The sequence below is a fragment of the Cebidichthys violaceus genome, unplaced genomic scaffold (genome assembly GCF_023349555.1).
Source record: "Cebidichthys violaceus isolate CVI_PGR_0920_01 unplaced genomic scaffold, fCebVio1.0.p SCAF_15, whole genome shotgun sequence".
NCBI classification, from domain to species: Eukaryota; Metazoa; Chordata; class Actinopteri; order Perciformes; family Stichaeidae; genus Cebidichthys; species Cebidichthys violaceus.
The window spans coordinates 15,803,778-15,825,855 of NW_027176318.1; the positions used below are offsets into that span (position 1 = coordinate 15,803,778).

The 22,078-nt window shown below is 42.0% G+C and overlaps 1 protein-coding gene across 1 annotated transcript in view; it reads left to right on the forward strand.

The window, feature by feature from the left end:
• tmtopsb (teleost multiple tissue opsin b) overlaps positions 1–3,815 on the forward strand; it is a 16,526-nt gene extending 12,711 nt beyond the window's left edge. Inside the window, exon 4 of the mRNA XM_068710258.1 lies at positions 2,714–3,815. Coding sequence (XP_068566359.1) covers positions 2,714–3,007 — 294 coding nt within the window. The 3' untranslated portion in view covers positions 3,008–3,815. The remainder of the gene's footprint in view (positions 1–2,713) is intronic.
• Positions 3,816–22,078: the final 18,263 nt, after the last annotated feature.

Here is a 22,078-nt window from a genome sequence, read left to right on the forward strand (position 1 = left end):
TTGTCCTTTTGTGGTTACTTTGAGTCCTTTTGTGTATCTTTGTCGTTATTTTGTCCCTTCTCGTAGTCATTGCGAGTCTCTTTGCATCTCTTTGCAGCTGCTCCGCCTCTCTGTTTAGTCATTTCATGTTTTCTTTGTAGTCATTTTGAGTCTCTTTGAGTGATGTGTTGTGGGGGACAGCCCTTTGTGTCCAGTAGACATGTCCAGTAATCCATTGATGCACATTCTGGTAGTTAATATTCAGAGCTTGAGTCACAGTGTTGTTCAATGATTAGAGTGAACTAAGAGCAGGTCAGGTCTAACTATCTGCTCTACTTCGCACACATGATGCAGTAAAACACACACACACACACACACCCACACACACACACAGACACACCCACAGATGAAAGACAGAGGTGTCCCCCCCCCCCCCCCCGTGCGCTTTACATCACTGACATTCAAGCACAGGAAACACGAATGAAAGAGGAGGTAATCTGTTTGATGCCACCAGCAGAGCCACCGTCGCCACGGTCACCATAAGATCGGCTTAATTAATAACAGCAAACTAATACAAGCATCACAGAGCAGGCGGCTCTTAATGGGACATTGTGACGAGCGTGTCCCTCTGTACATGATATTAATAATATTAATAATAAACAGTAAGACAGCACAGTGTGCAGTGAGTACTGGGAGTGTTTATTTAACCACCAATTCTTCTAAAATAATGTAAAAAGGTGAAAGATGGGGATGAAGTGAGGATGGAGGGAAGAAATGAAGAGGAAGCAGTGATCGATGTGATGAAAAGGAGATGAAAGTAAAGAGAATGAGGAGGCAAACAGTCAAAGGAAGGAGCACACAGAAAAGGGAGGACAGGATGACTGAAGAAAGACGATTGTGGCGGGAAGAGAAGGAACAATGGATTAGAAAGATGAAGGTAAGATGAGGCATGATGGGAAGAAAGGGAGGAAGGAAAGAAGAATGAAAGAAAGAGATAGGGAAGGAAGGAAGGAAGGAGGAAAGAAATAAAACAAAAAGGAGAGGAGGGAAGAAAAAAAAAGGGACAATGAATGAAAGAAAGAACAAAGAGACAAAATGTGGAAAGACAAAAAAAGAAAGAAAGGAAGGAAAGTAATGAGAAGTTGGAGAGTAAGAACGAAGCAGTGGTGAATGTCAGGAAGGGAAAAGAGGGAATAAAATATATAAAGTTGCAGTTAAAGAAGCAATGAATGAATGATAAAAACACAGACGAATGAGAAGGAGAACAGGAAGAAAGTTCTCTGTAAAGGTTCCGCGGCTTTGATTTTGATGAGCATGTTAGACCTTTCCTTCTTCTCACTCTCTTTTATCTGTCCCCGTCTCTCTTTATCAGTCCGTCTCCTCTGTCACTTCTGAGCTCAGGAGACATTTAACTGTCTTTGATGATGACGGACGGGACGCCTCTGTGTCTGTGTGTGTGTGTGTGTGTGTGTGTGTGTGTGTGTGTGTGTGTGTGTGTGTGTGTGTGTGTGATGACTGAGCTGTCAGGGCCACAGATAAGCGAACAGGACGCCGCACTGCGTGGCACTTTCAGTCTTCAGTTCCTCCCAGCCCATACCTCTGGCAGCAGTGTGTTGAGGCGAGTTGAAGACTTCAAGCGCTGCGCGGATTCATGCCCCGCCCCTCAGCCGTCGTCACGGGAACCACACCTTCACCGCCGCGGAGGTGCTGTCGCTGACATCTCTCTGTGAATGACCTTTAAACTTCAGAGTGCTTCTTTCTTTACATCCACTGTCGCTTGTTGCATTTTCAGAAGTTCCTACCTTTCACAATAAAAGCCCAGGACATATTAGGGTATTCCCCATTTTTTCTTGTGGTTTTATTCATCGCGCCTCTTCAGATGGAATTTGTTTGTTCTGTATTTTTTTTATTTCTCCCACTATGTGGATAGAGAAGGCGTTGACATGCAACAACTGGAGGGAATTCCCTTGATACCTCTGCTCCTGTTCTATTTTTAGATTTTTGGGCTTTCTGGCGGCGTGCGACTGGCAGCATGACATGAATGCATTGTGCGTTCAAGTTCAAAGGTGTACTTGCTTCCTTTGTTACAATCCCGTCTTTTCAGATACACCAACTTTTATTCTTCAGCCAAACTTCTGCAGCTTTTTCTCTTATTTTGAAGCGCGTCTCTCCAGTGGATTAATATGTTGGGATTTGGGACACTGGGAGATTTGAAACGGAGCGCTAACGCTGCATCATTTCCTCGGGGTAACGAAGCATTAATTAATTGGCTCATACGCGACAGGCTGGTCTCGTTCGTCACATCAATCGAACGCGCCGGAGGAAACCGCTCCGATGGATGTCATGAGATGCGCCGAGGCGCCGCTTTGAGCCGCGGCGCCCTGGAGAAATGTAGTAGACTTAAAGTATACGTGTGGAAGCAGAGAGTATACTAAGTACACTACGTTTCTCCAGGGGAGCACGCTGTCTGCTGCAGGAGGGAACAAGGAACCAAAGCATCATCATCAATACTTTCAATGTGTTTATTATTTGACTGGTATCTGTTTGACGACGTCTCCGTCAACCAATGAGCTTCTTCTGCTTTACTGCTTCACCTCTTGACATGCATCTCGTCTACCGGTCAAGCTTTTACATTCATGTTGACGTATGGGCTCCTCTATTAGTCCCATTAGCTCCTAATGCTAACTGCTAACGCTACACACTGAGTCATGCCCGTAATCCTGTCTGTGTGTAGTTCTACAGGTGTTTCAGGGCGTTCCTTAGCTGCTCCACACCCGAGCGAGGCTCCACCTTAAAGACATTTTCACGGCCGACCAAGACGCTCCGCACCGCCCGCCAGGGGAAAGAACGCCACGTGTCGGCTGCCGCCCCCTCCTCCGTCTTGCCCACGGCCAACTCCATCCGAAGGTCTTCGCCGGGAGCCGACGGCGCGTCTCCGACCCCGACGCCGACCGTATCGAATCGACGCCCTGCTGCCGACCCCGCCCCCAAACCCAAACTGATTCTGGTGGCTCACTACAGGGAGTAGAAACAGAGGAACGGCGACATGGAGCCGAAGGTTCACAGAGAGCGAAGTGACGAGCAGGACGCGTGTCTCCGGCTGACAAACGAATCCTCTTAGTGGCAGAAAGGTCGGAGGGCAGAAGGTCGGAGGGCAGAAGGTCGGAGGGCAGAAGGTCGTGCGACTCTGGGACGTTTGAATTCCAGAACATCCCAGGTTGGGAGACACGCGTCCTGCCGGTCACGTCCTGTTTACCAGAGGCACTGTGTCGGAGAATAGGGCTAAACGCTTCATCTTAGGATAACACACGGAAATAGATCAAGCTCCTTTTGTTACTTCACTCAATAGTGTTCTTTCTTAATCGGAGAAACTATTCAGGAACTGTTTGGAGAAGCGCGGCGTTCCTTGGTGGAGGATTCCATTCCTCTGAAGCGTGTAGCTACTGTCAGCAGGATTATTCTTTCTTTCTTTCTTTCTTTCTGCGATAATTCGGTTGAAGAACTGGGTAAGCGTTTTGTCCCGACCCCATTTCCATGCCTGATATTTGAGGATTTGATACAGAGTGTTACAGATTTGTTGAACAATTTCATGTAATTTAGAAGTGAGGAGGTTTTTATTACGCCTTTATTTACACTTTGCTGCACACAGGCCCTCTTGTCGTCGATGCGGGGACCGCTATGAAAGCCATAAAAAGGGACATCTCACCGTGTTATGAGGGACATTGTCATTATTTTGCATTATCTTGATGTTTCTAAAATCTGCTGTTTCTCCTCGTTTAGTGGAAACGTGGTTTTGTGTCGTCTCCCAAAATGTATGTTCATTTGCTTATGTTACATAAATTAAATCATGTCACAAACAGATACGACCGATGTCTCCATCCGTTTCTTTTTTTACTTCACGTAAAGTGTGTCTCAGTGTGTGTGTGTGTGTGTGTGTGTGTGTGTGTGTGTGTGTGTGTGTGTGTGTGTGTGTCCTTCAGCTCCCTGTCAATGTATAGATTGCTCTTCCTCCTCCAGATGTTGATTAATCCATGAATGATTAACAGGGAGGCAGATTAATGCTCTACATAGCAGCCTTCGTCTCGGTGAAAAACAAACAGCAGAGTAGAATATCACAACTGACGGCCGTGAATGAGTAATGAGCTGAGGGCTGCAAACACACACACACACACACACACACACACACACACTCACACTCAGAGTAAACTTGGGTGTTTATGTTCTAGGATTTTAAAGTGGCTGTTAAGTTTGCTCTTTACTTGCAGACCCTGAGGTAAACATGAGTCTTTGTGCGAGATACTAAAACCCACATTGCTGTGAGTGTGAATGTGTGAGTGTGTGTGTGTGTGTGTGTGTGTGTGTGCGTGTGTGAGTGTGTGTGTGTGTGTGTGTGTGTGTGTGTGTGTGTGTGCGTGTGTGTGTGTGTTGATCGCTCCTGAAGAATGGGTGGCATCTTGTTTCTGTGAACGCGTGAGTGAATCGAGTAAACGGTGATTTGTGTTGTAAAGCAAGGTGAAACGAGTCCAGTCACCAACACAACACTGTAGGTTTGATTCTCCAAAAGACCGACGACACGCGCCAACGCAGCGATAACCATTCACCGCTAATGTGCATCGTATCAATGCTGTGAATGATTACAGTTTCCCCTGTTAGCAGCTCCTCGTTGTTCTGTCCACGCTCTGCCGGCAGCATCACATTCATCTGTTCCTTGTGTTGGGTGCAGATGATCCAGAGAACTGACCCTTTCAGAGCATTTTCACCATGAATACAATCTTTTGGAAAAGGTTACTTTGTGCATATGTGTGTGTGTGTGTGTGTGTGTGTGTGTGTGTGTGTGTGTGTGTGTGTGTGTGTGTGTGTGTGTGTGTGTGTGTGTGTGTGTGTGCGCGTGTCAAGGGTGCAATTACGAACACTATGGACTGATTATCAGCTCCAGAGATTCAAACTAGCAGCAGCACCCTCTATGTGATTTTGTGTAATGAACTATAATGACGGGATGTCAGGACACAGAGTTCACACTTTAGTCAGATTTGCAGGCTAGCAGCAGACAGCTGGTTCTGTGTGTTTTTGGGTGTTTTTGTGTTTTTGGGTGGGGATCATCCACGATGATCACACAGCTTTGTTGACTGTATTCCGCTGGGTTAATTACGGCATTCTACTGTTATGAATAAGAGACCTTATAGGTCTGCAGGCTGCGAGAGGACCACTTTTCTTTGCTCTATTAATCTCTAAATTGCTCCTCATGTGTGTTCTAGCGAGCTTATCTTCAGGTTTGTGTGTTTTTTGAAGTGTACTTTTTGCAGAGAATGATTCGTCACCCATCGCTGGACCTCGCTGCGCCGCAGGGATCCAGTCGATGAAGCGACACATGAGCGGGATCATTACCAGCTATAAAAGTTATAGCATTCATAAAGATGTTATAAATGTTACCAGGTCCTGATGTTTAATGCATGCAGTTGTCGCCCAAAGGCAAATTGTTGCCCCAGGGCCCTGAGTAGATCAAATAGCCTTTTTTTTAAATATTAATACGTCACATAAGTTCATGCATTAGTGTGACCACAGATCTCACAAGGAATGTAGATTGTCATTCACCCACACGCCGACGCTAAGTAGGATAAATGAGCTTATTTACGGTGTCCCTCTTTCGCAAGCGGAAAACACTTCCATTATTAATAATTGATTGTATGACATGTCCTTAGCGTGTCCCTCAACTGATAATTGGATTAGAGAAGAAATGTCCCCTCGTCACATCACTCTCTACTAATTTGGAACTGGAGCAGATCCAATCCTCCCAGCAGTCGTGTTGGAAAAGTCTCCAGAAAACAAGAATCACCGCGTGGATCCTGATCAGCAGCTTGATGAGGAAAAAATAAATGGATTTTCAAATTGGTTTTGTAGCGTGCAGAATGTACAGTGTGAGTCGACGGAGTGGAACTTCTCGTGGTGAAGAAGATGCCCAACAGTTGTGCCTTTTATTATGGGAATGTGCAATATTTTGGTGTAGGGCATCGTGCAATATTCACGAGTGTGTGTTATCGAATGTTACCTGGGGTTTGATGGTACATGTACACGGATATATTGCATGCGTATGGAGCGACTGCGTGCCGATACGCCCCCAGTGTTCTCTGGAATGCCCGAGGCAATGTTCCCCTAAGAGAGACTATGAAAGCTTATCTTATCCTAACTGACGTCACTTCTGATCGCAAACGAGATCAACTGTTACTCTTTGTGATGTGAATTTAATTCATGAATGTTTTATATTTGAAAAACATTGCGTGATCTGACCTTTGAACAGTTGAACCGCAAAAAGTTCCTGCATCAAATTAATTGTTTTTTTCAACGACTTAATTGAGGCCAGGTGAGCCGCAGCGTAATCAACCAGGTGCCCAACGTGTGGCAGCTGCAGCTAGTTCGACTCATTGGACTCAATCAAGTGGGTTGAACTGGAAGGGGGAGTTAGACCGCGTGCAGGTCTATTTATTTATCGTCTCTTTTCTTCTTTTCATCTCCTGTCGTGAAATACTGACGTTCTGGAAGACAAGTAATCTGTGAAACAGAGTTCATGAATTCAGCTGTCACTGAGATGACGTTTACTTTTCGTGGATATGTTCTCCCCTATCTGATGGTAATGGTATATTCCAAACGGTATTTAAGCTCAGGGTTTAGGGAGTAGTTGAGTGTTAACTGGGGGGCCAGGGGAACCCTAACCTTTTTTAAATGACGTTATGGTTACTTGAACAGATGGGTTTTGGTGAACAAATTCCACGTTAATATCTGAAAACAGTGAGCTGCTGCTTCCACCACATTAGTCCTTTTAAGAAAAGCAAAACCTTAGACTAATACTAAAGCCGGAGTTTAAACTCCTTCATTTATTGTAAGGGTTGTAACCTGGACAAGTTGCTTGTGAAATAAAGTAACATGGAGATGAAGCTGAAGTGCCGCCATGACGATCACAGCTATGCTAGTGTTTTAATAGGCTACCCGGTCATGTGGTAGAACATCATTAAAATAATTAGTTGCGCGAGAGTACGAGCTGAATAGATTGACCTGGTTTTTATTAAATCAGGATCTGATCTAATGCATCTGCATCCTCTAAATCACATTTTAAATTCAGCACACTGAACATCCCTATTAGGGGAAAAGCAACTTATTCTGTCCGAGAAATTATTCAAACAACATATAAATGTGCTTTGTCTGTGAACCTTTATGACCAAATTCCCTTTACTTGACATGTTACTAATTAACTATTTAACATACAAAATGACATGCGGAGTCCCCCAAGGCTCCATGCTGGGGCCTCTTCTGTTTAACATCTACATACGGCATTATGCAGACGCTGGTGCATAGTTACAAAGTCATTTCACCTCAGGTTGATAGCAGACCACCTCAAGGTGTCACTCAGAGAGAACCAGGACATTCTGATGTAGCATTTCAAAATAAAAGCCCTTCAAAATCACATTCATGAGACAATTTGTCTAATTGCAGATTAGATTTTAGAGGAAATGGTCACACACACATATTTCTATGACCATTATCGCCAAGAGACTCTGGTCCAATACAAGCACTGAGTAAATGCATCGAGTAAATCGACTAATCGAGGTGCCACAATTTACTTCAAAGAAAACACTGAAGTAGTAGTTTTTGACGATGAGGAGGAATGATTAAGTCGGCTTCGCTTCGATCAGCGATGCTAAAAACCTCAAACGAAGCCAGAAATCTTCTTTCCGACGTGAATGTCGACAGCCGCACTGAGACAATTACAAAATCTGCCTACTGTCACCTTAAGAATATCAAGGATCAAAGGACTAATGTCTAAGCAGGGTTTGTAAAAACTTTAGTTGACTCTTCCGCTGTAACGAGGTCTTCACGTGCCTTTTGAGTTGCCTTGTACTGTGAAAACATTACATACAGTTGCAGAAATGGGGACTCATAGAGTGGCAACCAGTGACCCACAGTACCACCTCTAACGCAAGGATAGAAACCTGCTGATGAATGACCCTGATTGAGCACAGCCCTCAAATCAACTCCTATTCGATATGGAGAAGCCCCGGGACAAGACAACCAAAACACAAAGAGTACACTGATCACACACGACTCCGATGGCTGCTGATGGGGAATCCATCACAAATGGTTCATGTTAGAATTGATTCCTCAACCCTGAGCACATTAGCTCTTGATAGGGAAGTTGGATTACGGATGCTTAACATCTTAAAAGTAATTGATGTGGGGCTATTTATGGTAAAATAGTTATTCTAAAAACAAATTAATACACATCTAACTGTGTATATGACAGTGTAAAGGAAGTGATGAGTGAGAGAGATGTTAAGCAGACAGACCTATTTAAGCTTTAATTATTTACTCAAGCTTTAATTATTCAGGGAGATCTTTCGCAAAAGAGACCTGAGAGAAAATTGGATTCCAGACTACGATCGCTGTCCTCAGCCATGAATCAAATGGAATATTTTGGTTTAGCAGCAGCATAATCACACAGGGTATCTGGAGTGCAGATAAATATATAGTGGATTGTCAAACCACCTCTGTTTTAAGATTTTAGTTTAACAAGGACTTATCTAAACTCCAAGAATTCATGATTGCTGTGACAATGGTAACCAGGAATTGTTTAACCGTAGGACCGATTGCATTCAAGAAAGTATCATCAGCATTGAGTTTGAAAATACAAAATAAACTAAATAACAGAGAGCCTCAAATGTGTCCTTGTGGGACACCTTTATCATCAATTTGGGGACTTAATTTGAAACCACGATTACAAAAGTTTTAACTTTACCAGACGGACGTGATGGACATTAGTCAGTTTTGGAGAGACTGGCCCTTGGTACACAACGGTGCATAGTTACAAAATCATTTCATCTCAGGTGTCACTCAGAGAGAACCAGGACATTCTGATGTAGCATTTCAAAATAAAAGCCCTTCAAAATTGCATGCATGAGCTAACTTCAAATCACATACATGAGACAATGCAATGACTAACGCAACACTAAATCATGTTACTATCACAAATGGGTAACAGAAATTTGCTAGCAAACAAAGAATTAGAGCTGGAAGATCTTGTTTTTTGGGTAAACTTACCTCCTTAACGAGGGACGCACTGATGCCATCGTGACCCAGAGCAGATGTTGTTTGGCTCCATCAGAATATCTCTTTGTGGTCAGGAGGCTCTAAATAGCAAACGAAAGGAACCTCTTTTAAAATCAGTTTGAATATCATTGCCAGTCTTTTTAGAAATGGAGACTCCAACGTTCACGAAGAATTCATTGACCTTGCAAGTGACATCTAAGGGATTTGTGATCTCTCATCTGAACACTAAGAGAGAATTTTGTGGATGTTTTTCTCTTTTCGAAGTTATTTATTGATACTCGTCCATGTAGCTTTGAGATCACTCGCAGAGGTTTTGAACTGAACACTGAGAAACTTTTTGTTTTTGGGGCTACTCTGAGGAGACGATCCTATTTATTTTTATATATATAAGTTTTCTTTTATTATTTTGAATGATCTTTACATCAATCGTGGTAGCAGAGGATTGGAAAGTGATCTAATATATGTGTGTATAGTATTCCTAATGTTGTAGACCCTTTTTTGACTTACTAATGGTTGGATGAAAATAATTTCCATAGAAATTATTCATAAAAATCTTCAATTGGAAAGTGATGTTTAGCCTTAAAAAGGCTGATGTTCCGTATGATTTCCTTCGTTTCAACAGTGAGCTACGTTTCCATTTAAGCAGCTAATAGTGTGTTCTGTAATCATTTTTCTGCCTCACTGTCCTGTCCTCTCGCTTTGTGTTGTCGTGTCCCCATGCTGTGTCCTCTGTAATCACAGCTGTGACATGATGTTTTGCTGTAAACAAGACTTTAAACACATTCATTCTCGTGTTGTTCGTTCAGTCATTGTTTGCCTCGATGGTCTTAGGAGCTCGTAATGAGCTCCGAAAGGAGGATGTCAAAGGTCACGTCGAGTACCGAGAGTATTCATGACACCTAATCACACACACACACACACACACACACACACACACACACACACACACACACACACACACACACACACACACACACACACACATGCTTGTGTAACGTGGTCAAAGAGACATGTTGCATTTGTTTATCGTCGTGATGTTCACTCCCTTCCATTAACCCTCACCCTTTGTCATGTTCTCCATCCTGCGGCTGTCCACCACGATGAAGACAAATGCTGCTGCTCATCCTCACCTCGTAAAAACACCCTCGCCGTTATCCTTGACATCTGTGAATGTAGTCGCTCCTTCTCTCTTTGCCCTTGCACTCTGTTTCTGCTTGTTTAAGAGTCATGTAACAGTGTGTGGCCTGGATACACAGACGTGGTGTGGAAACAAAAGATCTGCTTGCAGGAAGAGCAACAATACGTATATATAAAGGACAAAATACAACAGCTTCAGTGCTGCTACAAAAGCAACATGAAATTAAAATGTATAAATATTTATTGTGCTATCTGGAAGCCCTTTCATTTTTTATGTTTGGGACTCCAACATGTTGTTTTCCTGTCCTGTTCATGTTTATATTTCTACATTATTTAGGGCCACTGATGGCGCCGCTGCATGAATTTCTCATTTCACAGAAAATAACACAATTGAGACCGAGCGTATTATGCTCACCGGCTGTGAACATCTCGGCAAACAAGCGGTGAACAGACTGTGTCGGATCCTGCTGGGAACCTCTTCAGAGACTAATTGTGCCTCCTCTCACGTAGGTCGGAGAGAAGATCTGTTTTGGTCCGGCTCAAAACCAGAGCGGACCATGTGAAAAGTCAGGCAAGGAGGTACCCAAACAAATACTTTGAATCCACAAAGAGCCCAGGACATTCCAAACATACAACAACCACGTCAACCACGTCCACATTTCTATATCACAAAACAAGATCCTGCTCATTTTAAAGCATATATATCCTATTACCCATTATCCTTGAACACAGTCGCCTCAATAGTTGCTCACCATTCCTTCAGCTGATGCCTCACATCCCATCTCAGCTACTGCTACCTTGAAGCAATTTTAAGAGAGACAGACAGAGACAACAAAAGTTTAAAGAAAAATGTGCAACACAATTACTGACACGGGGCGCTGGACAACGCATTGGCAACACTGTTGTCCTTCCATTCATCACGTTCAATCGTGTGATAAAACCGGCGTTTTATAGGCTTCGCATCCCTTATGTCGATATCGTGTTCAGTGCACAAGATGGAACATCCCCAAACGACATCGGATACCGACTGATAAGCTTGTATGGGTCTGTGCGTTGTGACTAATCCAAGACACTATCCAGGCTCTGCAGGACTTCAGAGAGTTTCAATAGGCCTGTTTAGCATCGCTGAATCTGGATCGGGCAAACCATCTTCACAAAACCATTTTGAATTTGAGAGAATACCAGCGCTGATGAGAACTGTCACATTGTTATTAGAGATAAAAAGATTACCATCATCTGCGAACAATATTGGAAATATTGTGTCTGCTGCAAGATCGTTTATGTATTTAAGAAACAATAAGGGTCCTAACATGGAACCTTGTGGTACCCCACACTGCGTCACGACTCTTTGACTCTACACCATCGGTGTTACTATATTGCTCTCTGCTACAACTAGTGGAAAAGATTCATATTCAGTTTGTAATGGAGGGTTTTTTGGAGAAGCCATACTGATGTTAATGCAGTATTTATGTGTTTTATGTATGTTTTTCCTTCCAGTGTGTTGGAGAAGCATGGAAACTGGTTATTTGTGAACCACTTCATGTACAGAGTGGAATTACCTCAAGTTTGAGTTCAGAGAGAACAATACCAGTTTCCATGGACACTGCAGGAATATGTGTTAATGGATTAATAATCTAGCTCGTCACCTCCTTAATAAAGGATGCATGCATTCCATAATAACCTGGAGCCGAATGACTTGTCTCTATTATAAAATATCATTCATTTCTTTGTTGTCAGGAGGATCTGTCAGAAGTTTGACTGTCACCAATCTTTTTAGAAGGAGAAACTCCGACATTGACGAAGAATTCTTTCGACATCAGAAGGATGTCCCAAAAACAAGGAGGACATTTTGTGGATGCTTTTTTCTTTGTAGTAATTATTTCAGAACTTCCCATGTACCTTTTGATATTACTTGATGATTATATTTGTTTTCATCCATCTTATCATTTGCAATTCACGGGTGCAGGACAGCGGGCCTCCTGGGCTAAAGGTGGAAAGAGAACAGCCGGAGCATTTTCACATTATTGGGGCTCAACACAGACGTGCTGCTTCTCCTACAGGTTTCTAAGACCCACCAGGTCTGCTAGTTCAGCTGCAGTTTCCAAGGTTATTAATCCCCACTTCTTTACAATTCTTTAGAAGGGTCGGCCATTCAAACTCGGCATCTGGCTTGAAGAGTGTTTATCTGCAAGACGACAGAAAATGGGACTTCAAAAGCCAGTCTAGTTCCAAGTTATTAGATCACACTGTCGCTTCTTCTGTGGTGGTCTTATGACTCTTGTAATCAAAAGTTATTTTGCGAGCTTAGTATAAACTTTCTCTTTCGTCAAACCTGCTGCTTCAGAAGGTTGCAGTTTTTGAAGCGTCTCTTTCATGACTGGTTTGCACACCTCAATCAGGAACATGTCAGGCTCGTGTTGCGTTGGGAGGCCCGACCTTGCTAGATTGTCTTTGTGTCACTTGAAAGACCTGACATGTTGGATTGCCGTCAGATTAACAAAGAGAGGAGCACGTCTGGGAACGGCTTCACTTCTGCAGAGAACAGAAGGCAGCTGTCTCTGTGTCACCGCTTAGTCAACAGCAATGACAGCTTGTGAGGGATTTTTCCACAAAGAACAAAATGACAATGATCATTTACTGAAACACAAAAACCTATCTTGTGCCACGTGCTTCATCTGACAAGAACCAGGTCCCACTCTACCTGGATACTACCGTCTCTTCACTGACGTCTGATGGCACAATCACACTCCTCTGCGGTGGTGACGGGGGAACAAAACTTGACCCACTCTTCATGTTCCATTTCAGTCAGTCGATGACCTGAAGTACCAGCCTGTTCTCGCTCCCAGCGCGTCAAACACTGAAGCACAAGGCACCCTTTAGTGTCTGTATGAGACCCACCGGGCTCCCAAGTACCGCTCAATGCAAACACGCCTTGGTAGTTGTTAGAGGCTGAGAGGAAATGATGCGAGTGTGATGAAACCCCACTTATGGTGGGTCATAAAAACACACAACACCCGCAAACAAGTCTGGTTGCACCTTCACAACGACCACGATTACCTAATTGAAATTACATATGAAGCCGTTACAGACGGCCTAAATATATACATTCATTGCGCACAACACATCTGGCTTTGACAACTACGTTCTGCTTTCTGCCCATGCGTTGATGAGGAGAAGGGATATTTCCACCCACAAGTTCAACAACGGGGAGGACGAGTTCCACGCGGCTAGCAATTACCTCGATTCTTCTTATTACGGGCGAGATGAGATGTGTGACGGTGACAAAATGACTTTCATTAAGTGGTATGACACAGTTCACGGAGAAACATTTTTGATTTCCATGCAGAGATATTAGGCGCCGCTGCAGCGAGGATGTGGAAGTGTTGCGCAGGGCGTGCACTTCTCTGGAGTGCACACAGCTTGATCCTTTAGAATACCGGCATACTGGCAATCCCGCCATGTGCTGGTATTCAAAACACTGTTCCTCCTCAGAGACACTGCGGCTCTAACGTATGGAGTCGCATCTATTCACACGTCTCCGTGCAGTTACTCGCACATAAGAGACTTGAGAGAAAACATTCGGGCGATCACGTTGAGCAGCTGTGCACCACTCTGTGTGGATGGGTGTGATGCAGCTGCAAACACCTGCTCTGGTTGTTGTTGTTGTTGTTGTTGTTGTTGTTGTTTTTTTCCACGGATGTCAAATGCCATGCAGAAATCCTGTCACCGATGTCAATCTACGGGAGGCAATACAAAGCGTTCAACGATAAATTACACGCATGGTAAAAAACCGACCAGGCTGTTGAGATGTGGGAGTGTTCATGGGGATCGTTTAAGGAAATCAAGTATTGCGTTCTAGACTTTTGTGGCTGCTTACAAAAAGCCGGAACACCTAGATCCTAGAAAAGGCTCTTTGGTCGTCGCACAAATGCCATGAAGCTGTACCACAAGGTTGAAAAAAAAAAATCAGATTCTACAACTTTACTGGCTACCCTGGACATGTCAAAACACCCGCGGCGCAGGAACGATATGGTAATTACTATATTTTCAAAAGAAAGACGTTGATCCAAGCGAAATCTGTGTCAACAAAGCAGTCAGGAGTTGCAATTAACTACTCAAGCTCTTTAGCATGAGGAACAATATGCCCTCACTGAACCACAGCTGACGCTCAGCGGATCACTTGTTGTACCTCTGGTGGTGGTGGTGGTGCGATGGTGCGATGGCGCCACGCCGACTGCAGATGGTCCCTTGCTTTCTGATTTGTTGGATAGCAGGAACGCGTGTTGCATTGTGACATCATGGGCTGGTGATTGGGGCGGCGCCCCTATGGCTCGTGTCAACAAGATGCTTTCTAATCATCCCGCAAGAAGTGTTGATTCTGTCTACTTCACTACAGCACCTTCTGCAAAGACCTCCAGCCAGCTGCTCGCAACAGCTGATTAGATATAAACATACAACCCATAATGAGGAGGGCTGTGAATAAGGGACGCACGTCCTTCAACGTGTGTCTGGAACGTCCAGAGAGCGGAGGGACGTACCTCCGTTGCACACGTATCTGCACACGCACTCTCATGCACTCTCATACACATGCACTCTCATGCACATGCACTCTCATGCGATGCATCCACAGGAACTGCGTTGCTTCGTGTCTTTGAGTAGTAAGTGTTTGACCACAATGACTGTTGGTGGAATCGGCTGCGACTAAAGAGCCACGTGGGGAAGCTTGAGAGGAGAACGTGTCGATTCATCAACTCGTATGATGTCTTTTCCTGTTTGGGTAAAAGGAGACAGATACTGTGGAAGCACTTCACAAAACCCACTTTACACGTTCGTAGTCTCTCTGTCTGTGGTTCTGTTTGTAGTTCAATCGATAGGAAGAAGAAAAGCTTCTTTCACGTCGCTTCTCACTCAGGGGAGCAGGTTTATGTGATGTTGTCCTTCATTTTGGACTCTCAGTAGTTCAGGAACAGTTTGCAGTTGGTCATCTACACAACTTGGACACAAAAAAAGTACTTCAGAGAACTGAAGTGGTATTATGTTGGTCGGAATTGTTATTTATGGCTCAACATATCAAATAAAGATTAAAAAAGAGAGAGATATTAAATGATTAAGTAGAGGGTGATGGTGGGTCCCACAGCCAGACCAGTTGAGAACCACTGGCATAGTATGTCTAAAAAAAGTCAATATCTATACGATGTAAAAAATCAGGATCTATACACAGTATGCAAAGCCACAGGAGCAATTTTTGGGTTAAGTGTCTTGCTCAAGGACACATTGACATGAGACTAGCGGAGCAGGGGATAGAACCTACAACCCTCTGCTCCCCACTTATAAAAGTCAAGTATTTAATATAAGTCATAGTATAGTATTTTATATAAAAGTCATAGTATAGTATTTAACATAAAAGTCATAGTATAGTATTTAACATAAAAGTCATAGTATAGTATTTCATATAAAAGTCTCATCTCTCATCTCATCTTCACCTGCTTATCTGGGATCGGGTCGGGGGCAACAGCTCCAGCAGGGGACCCCCAGACTTCCCTTTCCACATCAGCCAGCTCTGACTGGGGGATCCCGAGGCGCTCCCAGGCCAGTTTGGAGATATAGTCCCTCCACCTGGTCCCGGGCCTCCCTCGGGGTCTCCCCTCAGCTGGTCGTGCCTGGAACACCTCCCTAGGGAGGCGCCCAGGTGTCATCCTCACCAGATGCCCGAACCACCTCAACTGGCTCCGTTCCACGCAAAGAAGCAGCGGCTCTACTCCGAGTCCCTCACGGATGACCGAACTTCTCACCCTATCTCTGAAGGAGACGCCAGCCGCCCTCCTGAGGAAGCCCATTTCGGCCGCTTGTACACAGTAAATTTGTCGGAGTAAATTTTACTCAAATTGAAAAAAAAATTACTCTATATATATAACATTTGGTCCCAGTCTAAATAGAGTCAAATCTTTCTTGCCTCAGAGTTAATAATTCAGAGCATTTTTTACTCTATTCAGTGTTTATATTTAACTCTACATGATGATAATTTACTCTATGTAGCATAAAATGAAAACAACTCTACTGCCATTGTACTCTATATAGAACTCAATTTCACTCTATATAGATCTAAATTTCACTCTATATAGAACTAAATTTCACTCTATATAGAACTAAATTTCACTCTATATAGAACTAAATTTCACTCTATATAGATCTAAATTTCACTCTATATAGAACTAAATTTCACTCTATATAGAACTAAATTTCACTCTATATAGATCTAAATTTCACTCTATATAGATCTAAATTTCACTCTATATAGAACTAAATTTCACTCTATAGATCTAAATTTCACTCTATATAGAACTAAATTTCACTCTATATAGAACTAAATTTCACTCTATATAGAACTAAATTTCACTCTATATAGATCTAAATTTCACTCTATATAGATCTAAATTTCACTCTATATAGAACTAAATTATGATTAAACCTGTGAGACCAACTTACTCTCTGGAATGTTATCATTAAACCCAACAAGTTAAATAAATCAGAATCAGTATTTACCAAAGCACACTTTATTATTTATATAATAAATGTGCAATATATCAAAACAGATATTTTACAGAATACATTTTGGATCTCTGTAAAATGAAAAATAAAATTTTGGCCTTTTCACTATGACATCATAGGAAACAGTATGGCACAATAAACAAACTTGCATCATCACACCTGTATGACATTTGTATATCAAATGCTTTGTAACAGAAAATCTCTTTCACATCAACTACATGAGGTCCCTCTTTTGTGCACACAACTTTATATGCATTAAAATGCTCATCAAGACACACTGTTTGCAGAGCAAATGTAACCAACAATAACTTCTCATCTTTAAGAACAACATGGTGGATTTTGTGAAAAACTGGCATCTCACAATGGACTTTCAGACAAACGACTAAACCTGTCCGATACATATTTCCATGGTGTTTGGCCCATCTAACATTTAAAACCTTGGCGCCAATTGGTACCTGAATAGTCTCAGCCATCTCATAGCCCCAGTCTAGCACATTTAAAGCTACCATTTTACCTGGACCAATTATCACTCCGTTGGGATCAAATGTCTGCCACCTGTATGCTATTTGATTTTGGTGTTTCTTAGCCAACGTTTTAGTGACATTTTTGAAGCTTTTTAATTGTTTTTTAAAGAAATTATGCTTTGCTTCATAGCGCATGCACCAACTATGCAAAAGTGGTCCAATTTTAAGAATACACATAGGGTAGTGCACCATAAAATGATGTTTTGGTAGCAGCCTTTTGTTTGGAAACAAATGCTTGAACAACCTGTGGTGTTCTGCGATTAAGTGTTTCAAAAAAATAGTAATACCCTTTGATAACTTTGGTGAAAATACAATGTTTACAATTTGAAGCAAAAGCAGCAGCAAATACCAGTGTTGATCATTTGGACAAACTAAGTCTCCAAAGATAAGTGGTAGATTGCGAAGTAAACACCAGGATTGGATTGCATTCAACCCCAAGTCATTTGAGTCCTCTCTTAACTTAACTGTAGGAGGTTTGTTGTTTTGCTCCATATAACCATAGTTAAAACTCTTAATTCTCCTGTCTATTTCTTTTGATGTTGTGTACTTCTCTATCAAGTGCAGTAATAGCAGTTTCATTTCATATTGTGCCACTCCCTCCAAGATATCGTGCATAATATCGACAGAGAAGTTTTCACATGTATTGAAATATTGCAATGAATTTAGAATGCAAGAATGTTTAACGCCCATCACATAGGGAAGAGTGGGATTTGTCTCCATCTTTTGGCAATGTTCCGCATGAAGTGCGCGAGTTCGCATAACTATCTTGGGTGAATCGTCATTAAACTCAGTCTGAAAGTCTTCTTTCTCAGCAACAATATCTGGCACTGAATGATTCAACAAAACCAAACAAACTGTGAAGACCAAGGTTGTCACCTGTAACTTGGACAATAGTTCCATACACTGGCTGATCATACAAGGGGACCCGAATTCCATCCTTCTCAAGTATTTTAATATCCTGCATAAGTGGATCAAGTATTTTAGAAAAGCCATACGTTTTAACGTCTTGGGCATGAAATAAAGCGACCAAATGAATATTAAGCAGATTTGAGTTGTACTTGGGAGAAAAATTCCGCAAGGTGAAATAGATTGCGCCTAATTTATGTATTCCCCGTTTTGATCCTAAAGGATTTGCAGTTTCAAAATCATCATAGAAAAGCTGAATCTGAATTGCATGCTTCTGTTTTGAAAATAGATCATGACTCTTGAAAAGATCTCCATCACACAAGTCATGAAGATTTTCTCCTGAACTTGAATAAGTCTGCATCATCTCCTTTATGTTAGGATGTTTATAAATAAATTGTAAAGTTTTCAATATAGGGATGTAAACAAATTTATCAGTAACAACAACCTGATCATAAGTTCCAGTGGTGCGATTGCGCAGGGTATCAAATCTTGTACCAAGAACATATTCAACTAGGTCTACCCTTCCCCACTTCTCTGTAAAATACTGCCTTCTTTTACTCTCAGAATTTAATACACCATAGGGATTTTCCATTTTTTCAAAACACTGATCAATTTTGCTCTCAATGTCACTTTTGATAGGCTCCTGTAAAGATAGACACTTCTTCACAGATTCTTTTGCTTGATTATGGATATCGTCAACAATCTCTTCCATCGAAATGACCAAAGAGTTAACGGTTGTTTCACTTACGCCTGCCACTTTAAGTTTGGCTACTGTTGCAGCGCAGCTGTCTACAAGACTCTTTTTGAGAAGGACTGAGTCAGAAGGTGAACTTTTTGTTGGCAGGTCATCAAAATTACTTGCTGCTAAATCTTCAGATGTAGATGGGCCTTCACCAGGATCAGAACAAGGTTCATGTGCTTTATTTAGATGCTTTCGAAACCCAGAAAAAGTGCCATAAACTTGTGAACAACCAGCCTGACCACATTTAAGACGAAGGGTGTTTCCTGAACAAAGTCCGTGGATCAACTTCAAGTGTTTTGTCAGGGAATTGGTGTTTGCCTGGTTTTTTTTGCAAATAAAACAAAACATCTTCATATCAACTCAATGCAGCATTCGAGCCCTCAACTCTGCAACCCTTGGGTTCACCTTAGTGGCATCAACATCGATTTCATAAATCGTGGTTTGCAAGAAGTTGTACACATTTACCAGATCCTGGTTGTACGAAGTACCAAAGACAAAATGAGCTTTGAAAAGCTCATCAAAACAGGCAAGTGTGTCTGGTGACTTACAAGGTATTGCATGTTTGTCTATCACAATGAAGTACTTGTGAATCAGACTCTTCTGGGTCCCCACAGCTAGCAGGTATGGTTGAAGGCTTTCCATGATGCTGTCCAGATGCCCCTGGATGCTCGTCCCAGTCTGTGACAAACAATAATTAATCAGTCAGCTATAGAATTAGTCACAGTTTGCAAACAGTTTAAGGAAATGTCTTTTAATTACAGATATACATGATCTTACCATTATTTGACCGTAATCTTAAAATGGGATTGAAAGGTTTAGAAAAGGAGACAGAACAGTGAAGTTTTTCAAGTTTAATTGAACTGTAAGCTCACCTTAATGAATTTCACAAGACGGTCACTGGCTTGTCTGGCTGAGAGTTTTCCTGGTCTCTTGCGGCCATGTGGTGATGGTGGTAGAAGGTGGACAAGAACCAAAATGGATGACATGTCACTGTCCCATCCTGAAAGTAAAAATTCATAAACAAATATTCACTACAAGCTAACAGTCAATCCATTTTTCCATTCAAAAACAATTCTCCCTTCCATAAATATGATCCTTTACTTTTAGCATACCATTTTCCACGTCTGTTGTGCATTCAGCATTTTGAACCAGGTCTTGAAGATCGGCCGTCTGTGCCAGGCCACGGCTTTGTTTGAAGACTTTCTGTTTGTAGATAGTAGGCCACCTCTCCAAGAACTTTGAAGCAGCAGCATCACCAAACATCAGACCAAAGTCCTGGTCAATCTGCAGACAAGATAGAATTGGTCAAAACAGAACAGTAAACATTATGGTGTATGACCATGGTGGTCATGACAGATCATATAGCCCTACCCAGGGTATTGTAGAACAGAAATACAATTGTCATGACAGTGGCAAGGCAGTAGAATGTTCACATACCAATCCTGCTATGTCCAGGAATCTTGGAAATGCTGTGAATATTTCAGAGGACTTCACTGGGTCATGAACCATGTTTTGGCGATAGGTAAAGGTCTGCTTCATCTTCTCCTTGACAGTTGCTTCATCAGCTGTATGCTTCATAAGCGCAATGGCCTCGCAGCACAGGCTTTCTGTAGTTAGCCAGTTTTCCACTCTGAAGGGGTCTCTTTCTGCTTTTGGACCACCTGTAATAGTGGTGGAACTTTTATCAATTACTGAGTTAGTATAAGATATTGTGTCCTAAGATATAAGAAACAAGGCTTGGACAACTCTGCAAGGATGACCATGCAGGCACTTACGTCTCCAGAAGAAAAATAGGATATATATTATTATTATTATTATTATATGATTATTTCCTCATCATGTACTATGAATGAGACTTCACACATACCCGTTAGTGTTTGTGACTGACTGCAGGTCTTCTTTTTTCCCTCTGATGCTTCCTTCTGAACAAATTTCAGTCTCCATGCCAGATACCCACTCCCATCTTCTGCATTGTAATAATGCTCCTAAAGTATAAAGTGTTATTCAGTTTGATTGAACAAGTTGAAATACTTTCATCTTTTACCTAAAACTATCATATTTCCTAGAATAGTATTATTATTTCTAATGACGTTATTTTGAAAAATGGTTATTGCATTACACTGTTAGTGTTGTGTCTTACTGTTAATGGTCCAACCCTTGCGGTGCGAAAGTAAACTGGGCTTTAACACCGCCAGAGTTGAACTTACGGGGGAAGGCAGAGATGGTGGCCATTAGGGCTGTCACCTTTTCCAAAAATTACGCTCGAACAAATATTAAATGAGACGCAATACGTTAGAGCGCCCTCTGTTGGGTGACAAAGTAAATTACGTTAAACAGTCAGCTGTGGATATAGACTGTAAATTTTGTCATTAGAGTTTGAATGTTAATTACATTTGAACAAATAAATATAAAAAGTAGCAATAAAAAGTGACAGCCCTTGTTGCCATACAGTAAAGTTTACAGATCTTTATTTGAAATAAAAACACTACCCATCTGTAAAACTGCAGTTGAAATATTTACATTCCAAGCAAGTGAAAAGTAAACGGGTCAGACATTTTTAATGTACTTACATAGCCAAACTTGCTCCTAGGATCGGCCAGGTATGGGAACATGGTAGTGATGCCCCTTGCATAGTCCTCTTTAACGCGCCTTGAAGGACTTGTCCTACACACAAACACACAGACTTTACTGTATGTGCTCCAATCAAAAGTATTGATGTGTAAATTCCACCTACTAAGAGAGGGGTGTTGTACTGTGTCAATTCAAGACAAACATTTGTATTAGGCGTGCAGGTATCAGGTAACATGACAACATACCCATGTTCACTTGTCATATGTGCGACCAATATCTTGACCACATCACGTCTTCTGGCATCGGTTAGGCTTTTTGTTCTGGCATACTCATTCATGATCCTCTCTCCTCCAGGTTTGTTCTTCAGGATGTCTTCAATCATCTAACTGGAAAGAAGAAGAATTAACACAATGAAACGTTTAAAACAATAATGACATCAAGTATTCTAAAGCAGAATGGCCATCATTTTACAACTTCAGTTATTCAGCCATTTACCACTCAACCTTCAAGTTGGCATTTGTTTAAACCTTCTGAAAGGATGCAAGAGAAACTGCAGAGCTTACCTGAGCTAGAT